The 23,694-nt window shown below is 36.6% G+C and overlaps 1 protein-coding gene across 1 annotated transcript in view; it reads left to right on the top strand.

The window, feature by feature from the left end:
* The window catches only part of PCDH15 (protocadherin related 15), a gene marked incomplete at its 5' end in the record, with an annotated part of 435,974 nt that overhangs the window by 366,226 nt on the left and 46,054 nt on the right, over positions 1-23,694 (top strand). Inside the window, 3 exons of the mRNA XM_081330024.1 lie at positions 10,601-10,816; positions 16,299-16,387; positions 20,266-20,442. Coding sequence (XP_081186150.1) covers positions 10,601-10,816; positions 16,299-16,387; positions 20,266-20,442 — 482 coding nt within the window. The remainder of the gene's footprint in view (positions 1-10,600; positions 10,817-16,298; positions 16,388-20,265; positions 20,443-23,694) is intronic.

Here is a 23,694-nt window from a genome sequence, read left to right as displayed (position 1 = left end):
GCATTTTTACAAAGTTTAATATCCTGGGAGCTCTGCACTCCAAATTTATAAGAGCTATACTTGCAGTTCCAAGATGCATCAAGAATGCTGCGTTATGGTTACAGATAACTTTGTGGGTAGGGTTTGTGGGTGCCTGAACCTGGTTCTCTCTCCTTAATTTCTGGTTGCATCACAGTCTTGTTGGAGGCACAGAAGTGCTTGTCCGGAGGTCATCCAGCTGGGGACTATTGTCTGGAGGACACCCAGCTGGGAACTCCTTTCATGTCCCAGGCAGGAGCTGGAGTGAAGGATGGGAGCTCACCCTGCCCCATGCCAGCACTTGGGTCTCAAACACATGTTCCTCGATTTTTGGTTGAAATTGAGATTTTGTTTTCCCATTGGATCTGGATTTACAAATAGCAAAGCAACAATAGCAAAGTCTAATTTTTAGGACTCTCTTTGGAAGCCTCTTTCCATCAGGACTTGAAAATGCAAAGAGTTATCTTAAACAACATCTCTAGGATAATGATTTTCAAACCAGTTTAAAAATTGGGTCTGACCTTATGGTTTATGGGTTCTTTTTATTTATTTATCAACTTTATATAGTTTCCTCTCAAATGGGTATGGGCTATCACCATATCTCTCTTCAGTCCTAATTCTGAATTTTTGTCTGGCTTTCATCATAATTAGGTTGATGACTACTATCTGCACTACTGTGGGGGTAGTATAGAAGTATCCTTTTTCAGCAGTGCTTCTGCCCATGTGGAGATTGATTGTGGAGTCCCAAAGCCATTATCCTCTTTCTTTCCCTTTATAGGGAATTCCAGAAATTAAATCCAAGATTCATCTTTCACTGATTCTAATTAACCAGACCTTGACTTTATTTTTCCAGATTGTCTGATATTGTGCTACTATTTGTTATATTTGTCCCACCTTCAGTTGAGGTTTAGCACAAAATTTGGTGATTGCCACTGCTATCTATACTACAGTTAATACTATCATTCCATTGCATTTCTTGTCTTTTTTTCAAGTTGTATTACTAATAATAATAGGGTTATTTATTTTATTATCCTTTCTGGTCTGAAAGTCATTATAAAAGTTTGGTTTGATTTGATTTGACTTTATAGATAATTCCTGGGTTTGAGTACAAGCTTACCTTTCCTTGTGTATACTCCTCTATAAGAGGTATCTTCTCTATGCTGCAATATTCAAAAAGCTTCCTTACCAAATAGCATTCCCAACTGGATCAAATGTAATGTCAATAGTCCTTTTTAGCAATATTTCTTACCTCTTGATCTGATCTTTTAATGTAGGATGACCTATTCCAGTGATGGCAAACCTTTTAGAGTCCGAGTGCCCAAACTGGAACCCAAAACCCACTTATGTATCATTGGGTGCTGGGTGGGCATGGCCCATTGGGTGGGTGTAGTTGTGATGGCATCTATAGTTCAATATGCTTTTTTATCTTTGACATATATGGTCCAAACACTCTGATATGCTCCATAGTATGTTTTGTTTCTTTTTTCTTTTGTAAACCATAATTTATATGGTAGTAATTGTATGATTAATAACTGATCCTACAGGTAGGTGATAGACTTGATTTCTTTTATAAGAATTTGCTTGAATTGCTGTATATCTAGAGGCTTGCACCTTGTAATCTCTATCATCAGTGTGCCTTTGAGTCAATGTTGATTCCTAATAACTTCCTGGAGAGGTCTGTGCAATTTTACTTTTACACTGCTTCATAGTGCTTTACAGCACTCTATAACAGGTTTAAAGAGTTATTGCCCCCAACAATCTGGGTTCTCATTTTTCTGACCTGATGGATGAAAGGCTGAGTCAACCTTGAGCTGATGAGAATCAAACTCCTGGCAGTGGTCAGAGTCAGCCTGCAATAACTCATTCTAACCACTGCCCCACCACTCATATGTGTTATATAAAATATTTAACTCTTTGTCAGCAAAAAGAAATTCAAATTTGTAGTGGCTCACAGTTGCGACTTGAGCCTGCTTAACACTCCTGGGCTGGGGCTGCAAGGCAAAAGTGATTATTATAGTAGAACTGCAATATAGCAGTTAATACCAAGGTATACTAGACCAGTCTGTCTGTCTGGATAATATATATGTTTAAATGCTTGTTAACTTATTTAGATTACCTTGCTAGGTCCCAAACATGGGACAAATCTTTATTTCCTGTTTCGGCCTAACCGAAGGCCACCCACAGGCAGTAGTCACAACAGTGACAGCTCATATTTGTGTAAATTTTAGATTGCTAACAAAGAATTAAAGGGAGACTGATATGCATTTCAAACTTATTTGTTTTCATTTGTTTTCATATATATACACACATACATACATTTGTTTTCTGAGGTTTTCGCAGGTGTTTGTATGTAGATCTTTATATATATATATATATATATATATATATATATATATATATATATATATATATATATATATATATATATATATATATATATATATATTTTCAATGTTCTATATTCAGAGAATATATATTTTCTGAATATATGTTCTTTATTCAGAGAAGTTATCAATAAATGTCAGAAAACAGCTGTTTTCCTATGGAGCTTTGGTCTTCATGGATACCACTGTGAAATCATTGCTAAAGAGCTCTGAGTGATTCTTTCCTTTCATTGAGAAAAAAGATTTCATTTGCCTTTAGACAAACGCCTATATTTCCCTTTGAAACATCTGCTTTTAAGCCTCTAACTAAATCCTCATTTTCACTTAAGTTGAGATATTGCATTTGAAATGCCATGATCTAATCTCCCCTGCTATACATTGAAGCACACTTTATATGCGCATTGTTTCACATTTTTAGATGTTTTTTATTTACATACAGTAATCTCTTTCAAACAGACCACTTTCCTTGACAGTCTCTCTTATAAGCAATTCATCTCCTTCCCTGGAAAAAACAGCGTTTTTCTTTCAATTGCATAATGTGTATAAATTACAAAATGCATAATGTTATCGTGGACTCTTTCAGTGGCATATTTCACTGATACCAAATGAGTATCTAAATTGGAATAGGCAAAGCATCATTACTCTCTGGGTGGTTTTTTTTAATGTGGTTTTCTTTTTTTCTTTCTGCTTAACAATGCAGTCTTCAGCAAAAACTCATTTTCCATCTGATAAGTAAATGTGGAATCTTGCAGTTAATGTCCGATTTAGTAAATCCCTACCTTTCTTTAATTAAATTACAGGTTATAACAGAGTGAATGCATATCTGTTTAAATGCTTTTAAAGTTAGTTTAAGAATCTTTTCTGTTTTGCGGCCAGAATTTCTTCCTGCCAGCTCTATCATTTTACTGCCTTTGCATGTAGTGGGTTTTGATGAGTCACCCTCTCTGAAGTATGGATTGACTGATTTCCCGCCAGAACCTCCTTATTCTGGGGCATTTAATCTGCATATGGATATATTTCCTGCAGATGTAGCATCTTCTGTTTCTGGCTTTAATTTTAAATATGGCTTTTCTCTTCTTTGCTAATTTCTTCCAGCACCTTTGCATATATTTAAATCAGAATACTATAAATTGCAAGCTTGGATCTTCCCTGATTCTTAGAGCATCCATAATAGTTTCAAAACATCCATAATCTACTTAATATCCCATAAGTCAGCTAAAATTTATTAAGAAAATTATGTGGGAAGGAAGAAAGGAAGGAAGGAAGGAAGGAAGGAAGGAAGGAAGGAAGGAAGGAAGGAAGGAAGGAAGGAAGGGAGGGAGGGAGGGAGGGTGGGTCTAAGCATTCCATTCAGAAGAAAAAGAGCAAGAATAAAAAAGAGGGAGTCACTTTCTTGCTATTTCTACTTATTGAAATCAATAGGAGAACAAGTACAAAGGCTCATCTTTGCTGTGAAGCTACACCTCCAATACAAACTACCTGTTGTGATTCATTTGGTGGTATAAATTCAGATGTTTACTTTGATGATATACATCAGTTTCAATGTCAACTGAGAATTATCACTGTTTTACAGTGTTTGGCATTGAATTAATCATATTGATGGACTAGAAAATATCTATCAAGTTACATAGAGATATCTGCCCATGGCAGCTAATACCTCCAGGGAAAGTACAGACTGATAATTCTAGGTTAAACAAGGATATATGCGCAGTGAGATCCTACATCAGTGGTGGTGAACCTATGGCACAGGTGCCAGAGGCGGCACTCAGAGCTCTCTCTGTGGGTACCCGTGCCATGCCCCGGAGGTGGCAACTGTCCCTCTTCAACCATCCGCCTAATTTGCTGAGGTCCCATGTGGCTGAATGCATCCTGGCACAGCTGGTTTCCCTCCCCCCCATCCCATCCCTCCTGGCCTCGCATGCTCTCCTTTTCCTGGGCACGACCCACTACATCACCTCCTCAGCTGTCAGCAGACCATCCATCTTGGAGGCGGCTTCTTTGAACTGCTGGCGATGGGCTGCGGAGCCCCAGAGTGCGCCTGTCGAGGGGCCAGCAGGTTGTGGCTACTGATGGACACCGTTGGCCCCCATCCGCTCACTGGCCTCTGTGTGTGGGGGCTGATGGTGTCAGGCAGCAGCTGCCCCAGCCCTTGCCTTGCCCCATGGCAATGGCACTCCCACTCTGTCTCACCTCACCCCACAGGATGAGTCTCTTGCCTACCCCCCCCACCTGCCAGAGACCCCCCTGGAGCTCCCCCAACCCTGCCCACACCCACACGAGCAACATTGAGGTGACCACATCCACCTTGGCCACACCCACCCAATCTTCCATGACCACCACAGCCACACCCACCAAGTGGGCCACGCCCACCTGGCACCCAGCGATAAATAAGTGGGTTTTGGGTTTCAGTTTGGGCACTCGGTCTCTAAAAGGTTTGCCACCACTGTCCTATGTAGTAAAAACGTGAGGGGCCAAGACCTCCTGAAAGGATATTCAGATATTAGTGTGCTCCATACATTAATCAAGTTGGAAGGGGCCATTACACTATGAAGTCTAATCCCGCTCAGAGCATGAAATTAAATAAAAGTAACTCTGGCAGATGGCTCTTGGGTATTATTTTGGGGGGACTGAATTGAGACTGAAGACTAGGAGAAAAGCTTCATCAAAATGTTTTAAAAGGAAAGAAGGAAGGAGGATATAACAGAAATATCATATTTCAAGCTGGATTGTGGTGATTTTGCCAGAAACCTGTCTCTGTGAAACTTCAGATATTTCAATAACAGGAAGAAAAAAAACAGTAAGAAGTTCATGGATGTCACATTAGAAATAGTTTACACAATTCCTTCATGTCAGGACCCCCTAAATATTATTGCACATCCCCTTCCCCTGCATTTTTCTTGAACTCAGCAAAATGTTCCTCAGCAAAAATTGCTGAAAAGTGGTCATTTTATTGGCAATGAGACTTAACTATTTTTTGTCCTACAAAAAAAATCAGCCTAAATCAAATAAGCTGCTTAAATTTGTGGGAGGAGGAAGAACTCTGCCCTTAATCCTTTTGGGCATTCTAGTCTACTGTATCAGGTCATTGTTAATTTTTTATTTTGATATATTAAATGGGCATCATAAATCGAATGATGTTTTTCCACTAAATTTTAACACCACTAAAACAGACGGCAAATTCAGATGTCTCAGTCACAGTCCTCAGAAAAATATAATAGCTTTTTAAAACACAAGCACTTTTCTCCCCGCAGGAATTGACAACCCAGTATATTTTTAGTCTTAAAGCTACACCTGCTAACTCAGTGTGGCATCGTATCTTAAGCTTCTGAATTGTTCCTGCATTTCGGTATTCTTTCTTCTTTAAGACTCTTTAACACCACTAACAATGTCATTTTATTGTCACTATCTTATCTCCATAACTAGCCAAAGCTTGTATTGTTCCGATGAAATCTATTTTGCACTATAAATGCCCAAGGACGTTTTCTGATTTGTTTTGACTCATTTAATGCATAGCATATTTTGCACATACAATAAGTGCTCAGTTCTGTAGCATCCTCAGGCAGATAAACAACCAGATCTTTCTAAATTGCCATTCTGATAAATGACTATGACATTTTTCTGTTGATTTTTTGTTTTAAAAAAATGCCATGATAGTGAGTAAGAAATTACAGGGATTTATCATCTGTGTTTTTCAGGCTTTGGAAGTCTTTTGGAAAAGTGGTTCCAAAAATCCTGTTGCTTACATCAAGTTTAACCTATTGCTTTCTTACGAAATGCCCTTTATGTTATATTTATGGAGTTACTTAAGTGCAAGAAAGTTTATGTAATCAAAATATTGGTTTCCTTGTACGTCCTTACAACAGTTCGTTTAGTAATAACTGTTACAACAGCACTGAAAAAAGTGCTTTATGGCCGTTTTTCACACTTATGACTCTTGCAGCATCCCCATGGTCACTTGATCAAAATTCAGATACTTGGCAACTGACTCATATTTATGACAGTTCCAGTTTCCTGGGGTCATGTGACCACCTTTTTTGACCTTCTGACAAACAAAATCGTTGAGGAAGCAAGATTCACTTAACAACCATGTTACTAACTTAAGAACTTCAATGTTTCACTTAACAACTGTGGCAAGAAAGATCATAAAATGGGGCAAAACTCACTTAACAAATGTCTCAACAACAGAAATTTTGGGCTCAACTGTCATAAATCGAGGGTTACCTTTTCACAATAAGCAACTGATATTATTCAGGTTACAATTCCCACCGTTCATTGCTACTGAATATGCTAGGAGACAGGGGCTAACGAAGTGCAGTTTAATACAAATAAAGGCTGAATTACTGATCATGTTAGTAGGATTTTATTCTAAAATAGCATTTTTTAAACTGGATTTATGCAGAAAATGCCATTATCACATTTAAAACATTTTCTGATAATGTACTTCATGTATGTGTTTTTTAGTTTGCCTGATGTTATTTTTAATATTGATTATTCTATTTGTTTTCAACTTCCTCCTTTTGTCACAAGAAATATAAAGAATTTTAACAACTTGTCTTTTTCTCTTAAAGTATAGCAATCTCTTAATTCTACGTCACATCTGTTATTGATAGACAAATCTTAAAATCTTGTCATCCAGTCTGGGTCAGCAAAATTCATTAAGAGTTACCAGAAATGACAACAGTTATTTGATCAAATAGACAATCTTTATATGTCTTTCCTTTAATTTTAAGAATCTTAGTCTTTAATCCCTTCAAATATGTCCTAGAACTTAATTTCTTTACTAGTATTTTTCTTTGTCCATTCTCACCAAGTCTTTCCAAACTTTATCAGAACACCTTTGTAAATCAAACATAGGAAAATTTCCCAAATCATTCTATTTGGTGTTTGCATGTCCCTTTTAAGTATTAAAATATCAGCCAGTTGCATTTGTATATCTAGTATATCATCTTTTTTTCAAATCATTCTTTTAAATCCATGTTCAAAACTTATTTCCATCTTGTCCAATGGAATTTGTTCCTCTTCCATGGCATCATACACACAGAGTGTATTTATGATGATAGACATTCTTAAAATCAACTTCTGAAGCCTATTGCTCACAAATATCCCTCAGTATGTCCAGTGTTAAAGTATTCTGCTCCATTCTATGTTAAAGTGTTCTTCTCCTTTAATTTAAAATCTTTACTTCCTTCTTGATTCCTCTAATGTACCACCTTCAAAATCCCATCATATTATTTTCGGATTTTTTTTTCTTGAATTCAAAACCTCAGCCAAATTCAAAATCCAATTTTGAGTCCATCCTGTGATCCATTTATAATGTTCCAAAAACAGTACTCGCCTTTTTATCATTTACTTCCCCCAAATTGCTAAATCCTTAAACTCACACTTAAAAACTTATTTCATTGAGGATTAAAGCAAATTCACCCAATGAATGCCATCAAATTTGCTGTTCCTAAGGTTCTTTATTTAAAAAGTAGTAAAAAGATCAATTCCAAAGGTGGTTAAAAAATGAGGTTTGGCCAAGCTTTATGTCTATATAGGCTATGTAACAACTGGGATCATAGTTGGAATCCCTCAACTCGCAGCCCCTCCACTCAGCAACCAAACACAAAACCTCTGATTCCTAAGATCTATTCAGATATAATAGCTGTCCAAATTACATGTGGGTTATCCCACAATCTCTCCTTTCTCTGGAGAGATTTTGGTGATAATGCCATTCCCACTCCTTTACGGATGTCTAGTTTACCATATCCTATAGTTAGATGTTATTCTGTGAAGTTTTTAGATTTTAATTCACAAATTATTACACCTCAGATGACTACATGTAGCTTTAGAAGCAATTCAGGTCCTATTTTTCAGTGGTTGCAGGAAGGAATATCTAGAAAAGATAGCACCATATTACATCATGTGATGCCTTCTTGTATTCCACATTCATGGGGACATGACATAATACAATAACTATCTCTATGCTGAGGGTTTCAGGGAAAGCAAAATATATGTGCTATTTTGATAGTACCATTTTTGGCTTGATTTTGATTTGATTTTGAGTTTTGATTAGGAAAATATTAAATGTAAACAGACTTATTTTGATGCTGCTGGTTGAGCTATGGTTCTCACCCTCTGTGGTTCAATCTCAGCATAATCTGTGGGAAATTTTATTTGTCACATTTCTAATGGAGCTAATGGGCTAATGGAGTTAGAAGCTATCCAGTTGGTTTCTTGTGAACCTGAAACATCCTCTTTCTCATTTATGGTCTACACGAGGTGTAATGTGATGTGTTGTGTAAACTACTTGTCTCCTCTTTCATAATTACAAATACAAGCTTGCTTTTACAATTATAAACAAAGCCAAATCATGCATTTGTCAATTCAAAACTTTTACAGGCCATTTATCATTCATGTACAAGAGCATTCTCTTGCTGCTGTATGTATAAAATAGCTCCTTTTTTATATAATCAAAAGCATGAGGATTCTTGTGCCAAGAGATTTCAATCAATGCTTAATATGGAAAACAAAAGTTTCAAATAGACTTCAATCTGAGTGTAAATGTGCAGCCAGTGATGTACAGTTATATCTAATTAGTAGATTAAAACTGTCCTTGTTATAAAGCATATCCATTTCTCTGCATTTGTTCATAGAGAGTAGTCAAAACATCTGCCTATTTATATATGCCACATAAACAAAGGAAAAGATATACTGCCATTAAGATTAACGGCAGTTTTTTCTCTTCTCTGACAGGCCTATCAAAACCTTTGAAGCATCATATATCTCTCCTTAATGAAGTGACAAAAATATTTGCCTTTAGGAGAAATTAAGGGGATTGCAACCAACTTTCTCTTAGGGTAAAAACGGCTTAGGGCACATTGATATTGGTAACACACAAGCTCTCTCTGGTGGTCCTGGAAAAATTGAAACTTTTTTTTAAAAAAACCCTGTTTGGTTCAAATATCTTTGAATAAATAACAATGACATATGAATACAGTTGATAAAAAGAAGCAGTGCTACCTACATTAAGATGTTGAAATCTTGATACATTAATCAAGTGCTAATTAGAGAGACAGTTCTATCGGTCTATTCCTGGTTTATGTCATCTTTATATGCATTTATGTGCATTCATTAAGCTGTCCCCATTTCTACTTGATTTCTAAATTTTTAGAAATTATGCATGAAATACACAGCCAAATATATGCTGTGGCTTAACCTGGATTTAAGCCAGAATTTCTTTCCCCACTACACAAACACACACACACACACTGATTTGTTTTGTGTTTTATTGTAAATAGTTTATGTTTACATATGTTTTTATATGTTTTTAAACTGAAAACTTTAACATTGGGGGGGAAAGGAGGAAAGCAAAAAGTAATATACCGTAATTCCATTCTACACAACAGTTTTAAGGTAAAGATAAGCTGAGTATTTTTAGAAAAGATTAATTCTTTAAATATTCTTAGTTTCTAGCTTGTGTTTTACAACTGCCTTCTAACTGAACAGGCAATACAGAACTAGTCCATGTTCAAATCCTGATCAAAGTTTCCATGGCAGGCATCTGGCATAATAATGGTTACACAGCTTACAGTAATAACCAAGCCTGTTTCTCTTGTAAACTATCAGACTCTTTCTGAAAAGGTAAGTGATCACCTAGGCTTGGCAAAATCATGATCTATGTCTTAAATAAAATATTGAATGTTACTTAACCTTTTCATTTCACTAGGAGCACTCTAAAATTTAATTTTGGATGAACTTTTCTATAGATGTCTATCAATATGGAAAAGGTATTTTTCACTGACAACATACATACTTTATTTTAGGCAATTCAGTGAATTCCTATAGTTCTGCATACTGTATTCTCCTTTTGTGAATTTTTTGAATTCCCCATTTTGAATGATCTGATTTCTTTTGGCAATCTTGATAATACTATAAAATGTATGACACAACAAATATTGTATTTCAGAATGTTTGCTGTCACTGGTATTGTACACAATACCTTTATTTAAGTTTATTTAATATGGATGCATTGTGTTTATGAATTAATATGGATATATTTATAGATCTAAACAGAGAGAAAACCCCAGTCCCTTCTAGCACTGAGGATGTTACCTAGTTGGGTAATGAAGTGCCTGGGGAAAAAAAACAAGCTCAGAGAGCACCCAAGGCCTGACACAGATTTTTTTCTCATGTCACTTCTCATTTTTACCCATCAGGCCCATGATAAAGACACTGGCAACTATAGTGCCATGCAGTATAGACTCATCATCCCTCCAATCAAAGATGGCAAAGAAGGCTTTGTGATTGAACCATATACAGGACTGATCAAAACAGCAATGCTCTTCAAAAACATGCGACGATCTTATTTCAAGTTTCAGGCCATCGCAACAGACAATTATGGGAAAGGGTTGAGCAACAAATCAGATGTACTTGTAAGTATGATTGAATAGATAATATCCATAGATTGGTCTTGTACTTTTTATTTAGGATGATTCGCCTGTTTTTGCAGACATTTGTCTTGATAATTTCTTGATTTGATTGCATTATACTGAGCTTCTGTTGTAGTTAGTTAATTAGTTAGTTAGTTTGTTTAGAAAACTTATATAGCCACTTGCTCAATCACAATAGCAACAGGTGGTTTACAAGTAATAAAAACACAATATAGAAAAAAATAAAAAACAATGCCCCTCCCCAGTGACAACACACAGTCAAATGAGCATTTGATGGGCTCAATCCCACTCTGGGTTCCCCGGGTCCTCTGGCAAAACAAGTCTTCAGGGCTGTACAAAAGTGTGTCAAAGTGGGGGCCAGTCTAATTTCTGAAGGGATGATATTCCAAAGGTGGGGAAAAGGAGAAGGCCCTTCTTCTGGATCCCGCCAGTGGAATAGGACAACTTGCCACAGCCAACTCACCATGGTCAACTCATTATGGCCAATTCACTGCAGCCAACTCACCATGGCCAACTCTCCAGGATAACTCGCTGTGGGACAATTCAAGAATTCAGTTTAATTATTTAAAATAATTTAAATATATATTTTAATTTTTATCATGCACATTTCATTTTGTCCCTCCTTTGACATCCTTTGTTTAATGATTTGATTCCACTATTTCTTTGCTATTAATGTAGCTCTTGTCCCGTGGCGAGTTGTTCCATGGCAAGTAGACCATCCTGCCAGATATACCTCCTTAGGGGATGGGATGCACAACATTTCTTGCCTCCTGGCTCTAGTTGGCCAGGAAGATGTGGCTGGAAAGAGACAGTCCCTCAGATAACCTGGTTCCAACTAGCACCTTGACAACCAAGTAGCTGCAAGTCTTTTGTTACTTATTTGTGGTATGGGTATGGTATGGCAAAAACAACTCTTATCTGCCACTTGAAGTTGTTGACATTTATTTGGATTATAATAAATCTATTTATTTACAAGCTCCTCATATTTTATTTTATCTGGAATTTTGTGTGTGTGACTTTTTAAAAAATTTTTTCCCTCTTTTGTTTTTCTGTATATTTTTTTCTCCAATTATTTATATTTTACATTTAGAGACTTGGCTTCAATTATTAAATAAAGTAATTTCTTCTTAAAATCCATTAAATTTCCTTTGAAATCATGCACATGTGTACTCATCCCCATTGTGCTTTAGGACTGGGCAAAAGTTTGTTAAAGTTTGTATTTCTCAGAATTGGGTATGATGATCCAATGCACTTTTTAATTTTTACTAGGACTGGAGAAATCATGGGAATTTTGTAGCTTTCTTTAAAAGGAGGGATGCATTGTGTATTGTTGTGTGGGTTTGTGTGAACATGCATGCACATTTATACTTGCAGGTTATGTCTAGCCTTTGAAATCAAAAAAATTGGTAATACTTATTTTAAGGAAAGGAAATTAATTCATTGAAAGGGAATATGATTTGAATCAATGTATGACTTGAAAAATCTCCTGTCAAAGATCCTAGACAGATGTTGTAGTCAGAGTATGCAGGATTGAACTGGATGGGTTGAGATGCCATAGATCAGAGGTGGGAAACCCTTTATGACTTATGGACTTCAACTCCCAGAATTCCTGAGCCAGCAGAGCCATAATTCCCTTTTGTTGTTGTTGTTAGCTGCGAAGTCGTGTCCGACCCATCGCGACCCTATGGACAATGTTCCTCCAGGCCTTCCTGTCCTCTACCATCTGCTGGAGTCCATTTAAGCTCACGCCTACTGCTTCAGTGACTCCATCCAGCCACCTCATTCTCTGTCGTCCCCTTCTTCTCTTGCCCTCAATCTTTCCCAGCATTAGGCTCTTCTCCAGTGAGTCCTTCCTTCTCATTAGGTGGGCAAAGTATTTGAGTTTTAGCTTCAGGATCTGGCCTTCGAAAGAGCAGTATAATTCCCTACCCTGTCTCAAATGGGGGAAAAAATGCAGATCACTAAAAAATTAAGGATGTTTTCGATTTGCTTTCAGATACCTCCCTCCACATACACACAAACATACACAAATATAGCAATGGATGCTCTTATAGATGGTCACTTACTTTTAGATTACATCCGTGGAGTTTGTAGAAAAAATTCAAATGTATATACAGGACTAGAAGATATTTTCAGCTGGAAATATTATCTAGCCTAAGTTATCCATTTGTGACAAAATTCAATTTCAAATTAATTTTCATTTCTATAACCATAACAGTGCTTTACTTTTAGTTCAAAAGCATTGATGAATTTTATTGAATTTTATTGAATTTCAAAAAGAAATTGTACACCAATGCTTATTGAAATTATTTGCACTATCTCAAAGGTTTTATCATTCAAAATCTCTCTTCAGAAAGCAAAGCAAGGTGGTGTATTGTTTGGATGGATAGATAAAGGGAGGGAGGGAGGGATGGGATGAGATGAGATGAGATGAGATGAGATGAGAGATGAGATGAGATGAGATGAGATGAGAGAAAGAGATTTAATATTACCCTAAATGCCTTTAGAACAGAGAACAGACAAAATAGATTCTGAATTTGGATAACAGTCCAGTTTTAAAGGAGGTAACTTTGGATTCTTCTGAGGTTTTCAGATCATTGTAGAATTTGGGATGCTATGAGGCCAAGCAGGTTTAGTTGCAGGGCATCACCAGTTAATCAATATATGCCTTTTCAGAGCAATAAGTGTACATAGGGAATTGACAGCCAGAATCTTGGTCTTCATTTCTTTGTCCTTGTTTAGAACTTTTACTTAGTCTTGCCGAAAACATTAACCTCTTCCTTACCTGTACAATAATAAGGAGAACCATTCTACTCTTTCAGGCAGTGTTCTGATAGCATAGCAATAAATTGGCCTTGCCATATTTTGTATCCTCTGTTTGGCATCTGTTCTGAGCAGACACATCAGTACTGTGGTAATGCAACTGGGAGCAGGGGAAGCCAATGATATTCCTTGTGATACTTTTCACACCTACAAGGCAAAACTGGAAATAGCTCTGCTTTGTGCTGTGATTGCAAATACTTGGTAGTTGAGGAAGGGGCAATTGCACTTAAAAAAAAATTATTGGTAAAATTTTGAAAAACAAAAAAGTAGGATAAAAAGCCTAAGATGATACAAAAACATACACACACACCTCGAGAGAAAAAAAATGTCTGCCACATTAGAATTTTTTAAATAAATTATTGGAGCTGGGTCTCTGCTTGGAAGAGTCCCAAGATTTTCCCCTCAAGATCTTGTGTGAATATATTTATTTATCTAAAAGAATTATATCATGAAATACTGATACTTTTCATAGCCTAGCAGAATTTCAAATTATGTTTCCAACATCATGATGATTAAATAATTTTAAAAGCCATTAAGTAAGCAAGTTATTTATGCAATTCGAGTACTTGGAAAGCCTAATGAAATTTGACCTTCTTAAGAGACTTAGTTTTGTCAAGTATACATACATCAGGAAACATATTTTATAATTTGTATGCATATCAGCCATTTGCTTTAGTTGTACACTGATTTGCGGTTTGGTACTATTGTAGAATTTGTATGCTGGCTTGCCATTGGTTTAGCTTAAATTACTTGGCTAATGTGTGGGCTGTAGAGGTCATTGTATCAATTTCACTCTTAACCACCCAATTGCTTCTGTTCCCTACCTAGATAGGTTGAAAAAAATCATGGTCTTACATGGCCAATATGATTTTTTTTCTGCTTGCAGCCTCAGTTGCATATAGATTATGCTATTCATTCAATAATTTCCTAACAACACTCCATTCTTGCAAACAAAAATTATCACTGCATTTGAGATGAAGGGCAAGTAGAAACACAGCTTGATCAGCTCTTTCAATGTTCAAGTGGATAAATTCTCCTTGAGCTTCCAGTTACCATGTCCATGCCCTCCTTGTGTACTCTCTCTCTATAGGTTGTCCTTGGCTTACAACCACAACTGTGCCTGACATTTCTGTTGCTAAGTGAGACAGTTGTTAAGCAAATTTCAGTCCATTTTACAACCTTTCTTACCACATTTACTAAGTGAATCATTGCGGTTGTTAAGTCAGTAACATAACACAGTTGTTAAGTGAATCTGGCTGCCCCATTGACTTTGCCTGTCAGAAGGTCTCTAAAGGTGGTCACGTGACTCCAGGACAATGCGCCCGTCATAAATATGAGTCAGTTGCCAAGCATCAGAATTTGGATCACGTGACTATGGGGGATGCTGCAAAGGTTGTAAGTGTGAAAAATGGTCATAAGGCACTTTACTCAGTGCCGTTGTAACTTCGGTCAGTAAACAAATTGTTGTAAGTTGAGGACTACCTGTATAGAAGTCAATATGACTTGAGATTTTCCAGCTCTCTTTCTCTTGCTATTATAGATAGATGGAAAGAAACTGATAGGAAATGGTATGTTTTAAATATAGATAATGCAGCTGAGGATGAATTTGGTGTCACAAATCCTATACACAGTTAAGATTCTAGTGTACAATTTGGAGAGTGAATTTTCAGATTAAAAAAACACAAAAAGCTACAGACAGACTTTATGCAGTTAAAATACAAAAATCAATACGCAAATGATGGTCCCTTGTATATTATGTAATAATAAAATGTGGCTTGGTTTAAATGAAAGCATGCCTTTTAAAAACCTCACTACTGCAGCCATATTCATGCTTTGAAAATCCCACCAAGGTTAAGGAGAGTGTTGAAGGAAAAGTCTTCATCATGGTTCAGTCCAAGCCGAGAATAAACAACATGGCAACTGCTTTAGAAAGAAGGTTGCAGTTTATTGAAGAGGAGAGCCAGACAGGAAGATGGCTGTGGAAAAAAACAGTGAGCACACATAGTTGTGTGGGAAGTCAGCCCCCCCCCCAAAGAAAGAAATATTTTTAGAAATATTTAAAAGGCAGAATATATTTCCCTAAAGGATTTTAAAAGCAGAAACCAACCCCGCCCCGAAGTCTCTCTGTCCCAAATAGAAACCAAGTCTGCAGAATTGCAGATGTGATAATCTTGTCAGAAAGACTGGAGTCAGGAAACGGATTAGGAAGAAAGATCCCTAGAATCCACAATCCCTCACACCAAAAATCCAATAGTCATCAGCCACAGCCCCAGGGAACCAGGATATGACCTTTGGGACATAATAGGATTAACCCATCACCATCAGAATACCAGAAAGGCACACTCAGACTCAGGTCAAAGTTCATGCCACAGGAACAACTCCAAACAAAAGGCTCCAGAGGGTATAAAAACCCACTCCCTACATGTGCAGTTGCTATGTTGTTTATTCCCAGCTTGGATTGAACCATGAAGATTTTTCCTTCAACAAGAGGAAATTGTCTTGTTATTTTATTATAATAAGTTTCTCATTCAGGCTCCAAACTGCTGGCAATCAAAGAAAATTCTTAAATGAGATCCATTTTCTATTTGAGATATATTGCATGTTTTGCAGACTCCACTACATTTTTCTTTTTCTGTTTCAGGTCTCAGTAGTCAACCAGCTGGATATGCAAGTCATTGTGTCAAATGTACCTCCTACTCTTGTAGAACAAAGCAAAGATCAGCTTATAGGGTAATGAATATCTTCATTCTGTAACCACCAAAAAGTCATTTATAATTAAAAAATGTACCAATCCAAAGACATACAAAAAAATCTGGTAATTTTTGTAATTTACTGATTTATTTAAAAGATTTGTATGACCTCCCAACTGAAAACATAACCCTGGGCAGCACGTAACAGTAAGGGAAACCAGAAATATAAAAATCATAAAACATAAAACCAAAACAGAACATGGTGCCTCAATCATGCCCCACAACCAACTTCACACATCCACATTCTACCCCAGTTAAAAAGCCAGGTTTGGATGATTTTCTGAGAAGCCAAGAAGTCTTTGTAGAGGGTGTTCTATAACAGGGGCCCCTAACCTCTGGGCTGCTACCCACTAGTTGGCCATGAGGTGTTTGCAACCGGGCCATGCAAATGGTAGGGTGAGCACACACACACATGCATACCCATCCCCAGCAGTGGGTGAGAGAGTGCATGCAAGCTCCATTTGTGTGAGCGGAGGGCACATATGCATGCCACTTGTGCAAATGGAACTGTGTGCATGTGCTTGGCAGACGCTCGCATGGAACTATCCCCTCCCCCACACCCCCGGTCCTCAAAGCCGGAAAGGTTGAGGAACTCTGTTCTATAGGATAGCCACAGAAAGGTACACTTCCAAGGTCCCACTAGATGGCAAGATTTCAGGGACGGGTCCAGGAGTCTGCCTACTCTATCCAATCTGGTTTGATGCACTGATACTCTCAGGGAATGGTGGTTTCATATACAACTTGGTCCTATGCCAATATGGTTCTGAATGTAATAACAGTACCTTGAATTGCACCAGGAAGGAAACTGAGAGCTCATGTAACAGCTTGACACACTTATAAACAACCAGCTGTGTTCTGTATCTATGGATTTGTACTGTCTGAGTGGTCTTCAAGAGCACCTCACGTAACGGACATTGCACATACCCAAAGGGGAAGTGAAACTGTAACATCAGTGGTAAATCATAGAACCATATTAAAAAAAACAACCTAAAGGCTAGTCAAACTAAGTAGTCCCTAAACAAGTCCACTAAACATGGTTCAGGCAATCCCACTAAGCTTTGGTACAAGGAATCTGTGTGGTTCCTAATTGTTTAATTTGCCTCAAGAAACATTACGATTTGATGAGCTAAAACCTAGATCCTTTTCATGTGTTCTGTGAATCAATCTCCAAAGCCATTTGACTAGAATCATCTCTGCTGCAACCCTGTCTACTGACTGATCAACTCAGCTTAGAGTTTATATCAAAGTATAAATTAACCCAAGTGTTTGCTGAAGGGGCTTCTCTAAGCTTAATTAGCTTTGCACAACTTTCTTTTGAATTAGTATGCAGAGCTTGAAAGGAATCAAAGAATATAGCAACTGCAGCAAGGAAATTCAGGCTGGCCATGCAAGATAAATCCCACTTGCCTATTTTCAAAATATTATTAACACAACTCTACTATAGTTTCCTTTTTAGTGAAACAAAACAAAACAAAAACCTGGCCCTATTAGTTTCCCCCCATTTCTTATTTAAAAAAAGACACGGTATCTTAATGGGGACCTCCATCAATATAATTAAATTATTAAAATTTATGAATCATTTGTAACACTAATGAAGGCTTTGTTGTCTTGTGAATGATGCTAACTTTTAAGGCAAAAATACTTGATTTTCAGAAAAGTAATAGTAATTACTTCACCAATTCGTGATATTGAGGACTGTTAGATTTCCCTTTCTGAAGGATGATTATAATAGAAGAGGCAATATATATATTGTCCTTCCTTAACAATGAAAGCCACCTGGGTGATCTTGGGCCAGTCAAACTTCAACCCGCTCAGAGTTGGGGGGGGAAAGGAGGAGGCAGGTGTGTTGGCTATGTTTGCTGTCTTGAGTTCTTTGTTAAAATAGCAAATAAAGGAAGAATGAATCAAATGTTAAACATTATTTATTGATTAAAATTATATGCTGCCCATCTCACAGTCTCAATAAATAAAAATGTTCATATTCACATGGACCATTCATACATCACAACTCTGAAGTGAAGAACTCAGAAAATAGTATCAGCATCAGCAGCCCCCAGACTAAGTGGTCCTATAGTAGACAAGTAATCAATGGGACTCCAGCTAGAACCGTATCAGTATAAAGCTTCCAGGGTCATTGAGATTATCCAAGACATCAATGGTGTTGTTGTTCACAGTACTGTTAGCAAAAGTAGTACAGGTAGTCCTCGACTTACGAGCACAATTGAGATGATGATGATGATGATGATGATGATGATGATGATGATGATAATAATAATAATAATAATAATAATAATAATAATAATAATAATAATAATAATAATAATATAATCAAAAATGTGCGATTATGGATGAAATGTGTAACAGTGATACCCATTGTCATTGGGGCACTGGGAACTATGTCCAAAAACTTTGCAAAATGCATCAAGAAATTGCAGCTTCCTGCAATAACTCCAGCAAAGCTACAAAAAACTGCGCTACTCGGAACATCTTGCATTTTAAGGAGAAACCTGGTTGATACCTAGGATGCTGGCAGCAACCCGTGTCAACCATTAGTGCCAGTCAATTTGAATGTTCAGTTGACTGAGGTTCATGTTTAATGAATAAAAGTTTTATAATAATTATAATTATAATTATTACTATTATTACTATTATTGTTATTTAAAAATGTTTGTTGCTAAGTGAAACATTTGTTAAGTGAGTTTTGCCCCATTTTATGACCTTTCTAGTGACAGCTGTAAAGTGAATCACTGCTTTTGTTAAGTTAGCAACACGGTTGTTAAGTGAATCTGGCTTCCCCATTGACTTTGCTTGTCAAGAAGGTTGCAAAAGGTGATCACATGACTCCGGGAAACTGTGCCTGTCATAAAGATGAGTCAGTTACGCATCTGAATTCTGATCACTTGACCATGGACATGGTTGAGAGTGTGAAGAACAGTCATAAGTCTCTTTTTTCAGTGCTGTTGTAACTTTGAACAGTCACTAAATGAACTGTTGTAAGTCAAGGACTACCTGTACAGATAGTCCTTGACTTCTGATCACAAGTGGGACCAGAACTTCCATTGCTAAGCCAGGAAGTTGTTAAGTGAGACACATCCCCATAATGCTAGTGATATTTATTTAAATCTTTATCGCTGTGCCACACAGGCTACTTTTAAAGAGCCAAACGCAAGAGACAATATTTATGGAAATCTATCTATGTTGATAGAGGAAACTGGCTGGATCTTCAATAATTGTCAGCCGTGTTTTCCATGTTGCTAACATACTGTAGCTCTGCACTTGCATTGTTTAAACAATCTGTTAACAACTTTTTCAATTTCTGGGGGGAAAAAAACTGGCTTAACTGCCAGTCTTACTTATTCCATTCTGGTATGCCTGACAATCTGGTGCTCCAATTTTTCTCAGAGGCATAAATCTTACGCCCGTGAGATGTGTGGCCACTTCTGTGTTATATACTTATTGCATTTCACTGTGAGCATAGTTTGTGGAATTTAATAGCTTCTGTAAAAAGATAAAACCTATTCCTTTATCATGCCTACCACTTCCCTCTGTAAAATATCTTTACAATTTCCCTTCTAACCATTTAAAAATAAAGTCCCAATACAGTATAATATTAAGAGGTAGAATTAAATGCCCCATGCTTGCAACTATATTTTCTGGATTCCCTTCCTTCCTTCCTTCCTTCCTTCCTTCCTTCCTTCCTTCCTTCCTTCCTTCCTTCCTTCCTTCCTTCCTTCCTTCCTTCCTTCCTTCCTTTTAATCAATTTTCTGTATAATATTCTAAGATTTTAACATTTTTGTTTCACTGTAAATAAGTCAAAGAATGGAGTTAATAAATTACAAAGAGTTTTCCATTATCAGGATTTTGGAACGCTATGTGCAAGACCAGATTCCTGGTGCAACAGTTGTGGTGGAATCCATTGGTGCTCGCAGATATGGTGATGGATATTCAGAAGAAGATTATTCCAAATCTGACCTCATGATCTATGCAATCGATCCTCAGACAAACCGTGCTATAATGAGGAATGAACTTTTCAAGTAAGTAGTTAAGTGCATTGCAGAAGTGAATATCATTTGAAAAAAATAGACCTTTGTATCGAGGCCTTGACTGAATTTGCTTCAAAATTAGCACTTTCTCTTCTTCTATGTTTAAAGGTGCAGCTAATATCATACAGGGACCATATGAAAATGTTGAGTGGCACACAACTGCAACTACTTAAGAGGGCACTTTGGACTCGAAAATAGCATTGTTGTGATTTAGTGCTTGTGTTCTGATGAAAAGAGAAACTCCTTTAGGGTTAATCCTAGAATGACTTTTGCAGTCTCAGTGTTATCTTTCTGCCTTTAAGCCAGGGGTCTTCAAACTTGGCCCTTTTATCCTATCTTGGCATGCCTGGCTAAGGAATTCTGGGAGTTGAAGTCCACAAGTCATAAAAGGGCCAAGTTTGAAGACCCCCTGCTCTATCACCTCCAAGAGTTAATGTTACCAATGGTCCTTTTGCGTCCAAGATCACCAAAAGTGCAGGCAGTTTACCTCAGTAGGAGGCAGTGGGAAAGTGTATAGTTACTAGATTTGTCTGGGACTGGCAACTCTGAAGCCTCCACAGATGTTGATGTAGTCTCCAGTCTTGAGGCATTTTGTTTAGATTTTATCTTCCCCATACTAAGGAGAATGATGCCAGAATGGCTAGTGAGTGAATGTGATGTTTTGCTAGTCATATGCTTAAGAAACAAATGTTTTTGAGCTAACAAATAAACTGTGATTTATTGGCAGTATTTTGTTTATTTAGAGTTTCATACCTTATGTGGTTAAATTAACAGTAACATACAAAAATATGTTGATGTTGAAGAGAAAATTGGCATATTTTCAGTTGATGGATAGAGAGGTTACAAATAGCTATTGTATTAGCAATAAAGTAAAAAAGAACAATCTATATAATCTACAAACAGCAAATATATAAACTGACAATGACAGATGTATAAATTTAGAACTAAAAAAAATGTGGGTTTTTTATTGGTGATAAACATTTGCAACATTGGTTTATTCTTCTTCCATGCCCAATTTTGAAATAATGGGCTGCATTTAACTACATTTTAAAAATGTAACATAAAGTGTCATGAATGTCATCCAGCACAACTATTCCTTAAGATAAGAATAATTTTACATTCTACATTATGCCTGTGCAATATTTTTATGCATTATGTTTATGTTCATAAAAATTGCCTAAAGTTGTACATTTTTCAGCCAATAATTGCTCTTATTTTTTTTTTCGAATTCTCTTTTTATTTCGATAGAAGAGAATATTTGTAGCTCACAAATATTGAATTGTGGGGACTTTGGTGCTCTCTGAGCTTGGTTGTTTTCCTTCAGACATTTCATTATTAAACTAGTAACATCATGAGGGCTAGTGATGAAGTGTGGATGGCCTCAGTTCATATACGGCAGGGGTCCCCAACCCCTGGCATGCTAGCAACCGGTCTGCACAAACAAGCAAAGCCCCATCCAAGGGATGCAGGCAGCACACAAAACCATGCACTCTGCCGTCCATGGAAAAACCTTTCTCCACGGAACCAGTCCTTGGTGCCCAAAAGGTTGGGAACCTCTGATATATGGTACTAGTGACTTGCCCTAATATTTGGTTTCACTTAGCATACATAAAAAAACAAGTAAAACCAAGGGTGAAGGTAGTCTAGTCTTTCATATTGAAAAGGAAATTAGAATTTCTAGCATTCTAGGCCATCTTCTGTTGAAATAACACAATTTTTATACACAGAAACATTTAAAAATTGTTCCATATTTCCAAAGACCTTGTCTACACTATTCCCTAGAAAACAAGAAGGACAATATTACAGTAATATTGGCAGAATGGTTAAAATTTTAAAGTTCAAACATGTGCATTTTATTATGAATTTTAGGGTGGAGGACCTCTAATATCTGGAAAGAAATGATTTTAAGAAGTGAAGGAAAAATACATACATTGACTGATATAATCTTTTTGTGGAATGAAATACTTTTGTTACTGGAATACTTGAAAACATGACATTATTTAAATAAATAAGAATTCACGGGACTGACAGTCAAATAGCAAAAATAAACTATGTGTTTATTTGTTGTGGTTACAATCTGTTTCTCCAGTCTAATAATAATAATATGAGACAATATCTGCCTTTAGTCAAAAAAAGTGTAATGCAGATAAATAAATAAAAAGCTGAGCAGAAAAAGGGGAATTTGGTGAGGAAGTTTTATAACAACAAGCCATTATAGCCCTCATTCATTTAACAATTCTTTAATGTCTATTTTTGAAATATAGTATATTAGAAAATAGACTGATTTTTCTCTTCTGTACTGGACTAAAATATTAAAAAAATGGAATAGAATAGAATAGAATAGAATAGAATAGAATAGAATAGAATAGAATAGAATAGAATAGAATAGAATAGAATAGAATAGAATAGAATATTCAAATATCAATTTGAAAAGCCAAATATTCAAATATCAATTTGAATTATTTACTGAATCTTTATTTAATCTAGATTCTTGGAACTAAAGAAGGTGAAAATATGAAAAACAAAGAAAAGACTTTTTTTTAAAAAAAAGAGTGCCAACTAATTAACACAGGCTTAGAGGCAACCTAATTACATATTTCTTTAGCTTGCACAACCAGCTTTATTTTTCCTTTTCTAACTTTTTCAAAAATGTATAACATTAAAAGGCTAGGGAATACTTTCTTGGCCTTGGGGCAGAGGTGAAGAAGAGTCAGTTTAGCAAAATGAAGAAAAGAAATAAAGAGAAAGTTTTAGTCCAAAACATTAGCATATTTTACGTTTGGCAAGGAATCTCCAGTGGTTTGGTTCCTATAAGTTTGGATGTATTTCCAAATTTCAAAAGTTAACTCCAGCTGGGATTTTCCTTTATTTAATCCTGCGATGAGAAACCTTGAAAGTTTCTCAGTCACCCTTTTGCCCCATTGTACAGTTGCAGGATAATTTCCAAAGAATAGCATGATGCTCTGGAAAAACAAAGAGATTTTTCAGCTGCTTTTTCTATGTCCCTCAGGAAGTTCTGACTCCTAGACTTGTTTTCAAGGAATGGTGTCTTGACAGAAAGGAGAATATGGGAATAATAAAATGCCCCTTGTGATACGACTATTCCTAGACTTTAAACAAATATGAAAATCTTTCTTCAAAACAAGACAAAGCAGAGATTTGTGACAAGACGCTGTATAATGTAAGATATATTTTCTCAGTGTCTGTGGAGATTCTCAGTAATTCAGGTCATGGTTGTCCCAA

This window comes from Vipera berus (genome assembly GCF_964194415.1).
Source record: "Vipera berus genome assembly, chromosome: 5".
NCBI lineage: Eukaryota > Metazoa > Chordata > Lepidosauria > Squamata > Viperidae > Vipera > Vipera berus.
This window is presented reverse-complemented; position numbering and strand designations above follow the sequence as displayed.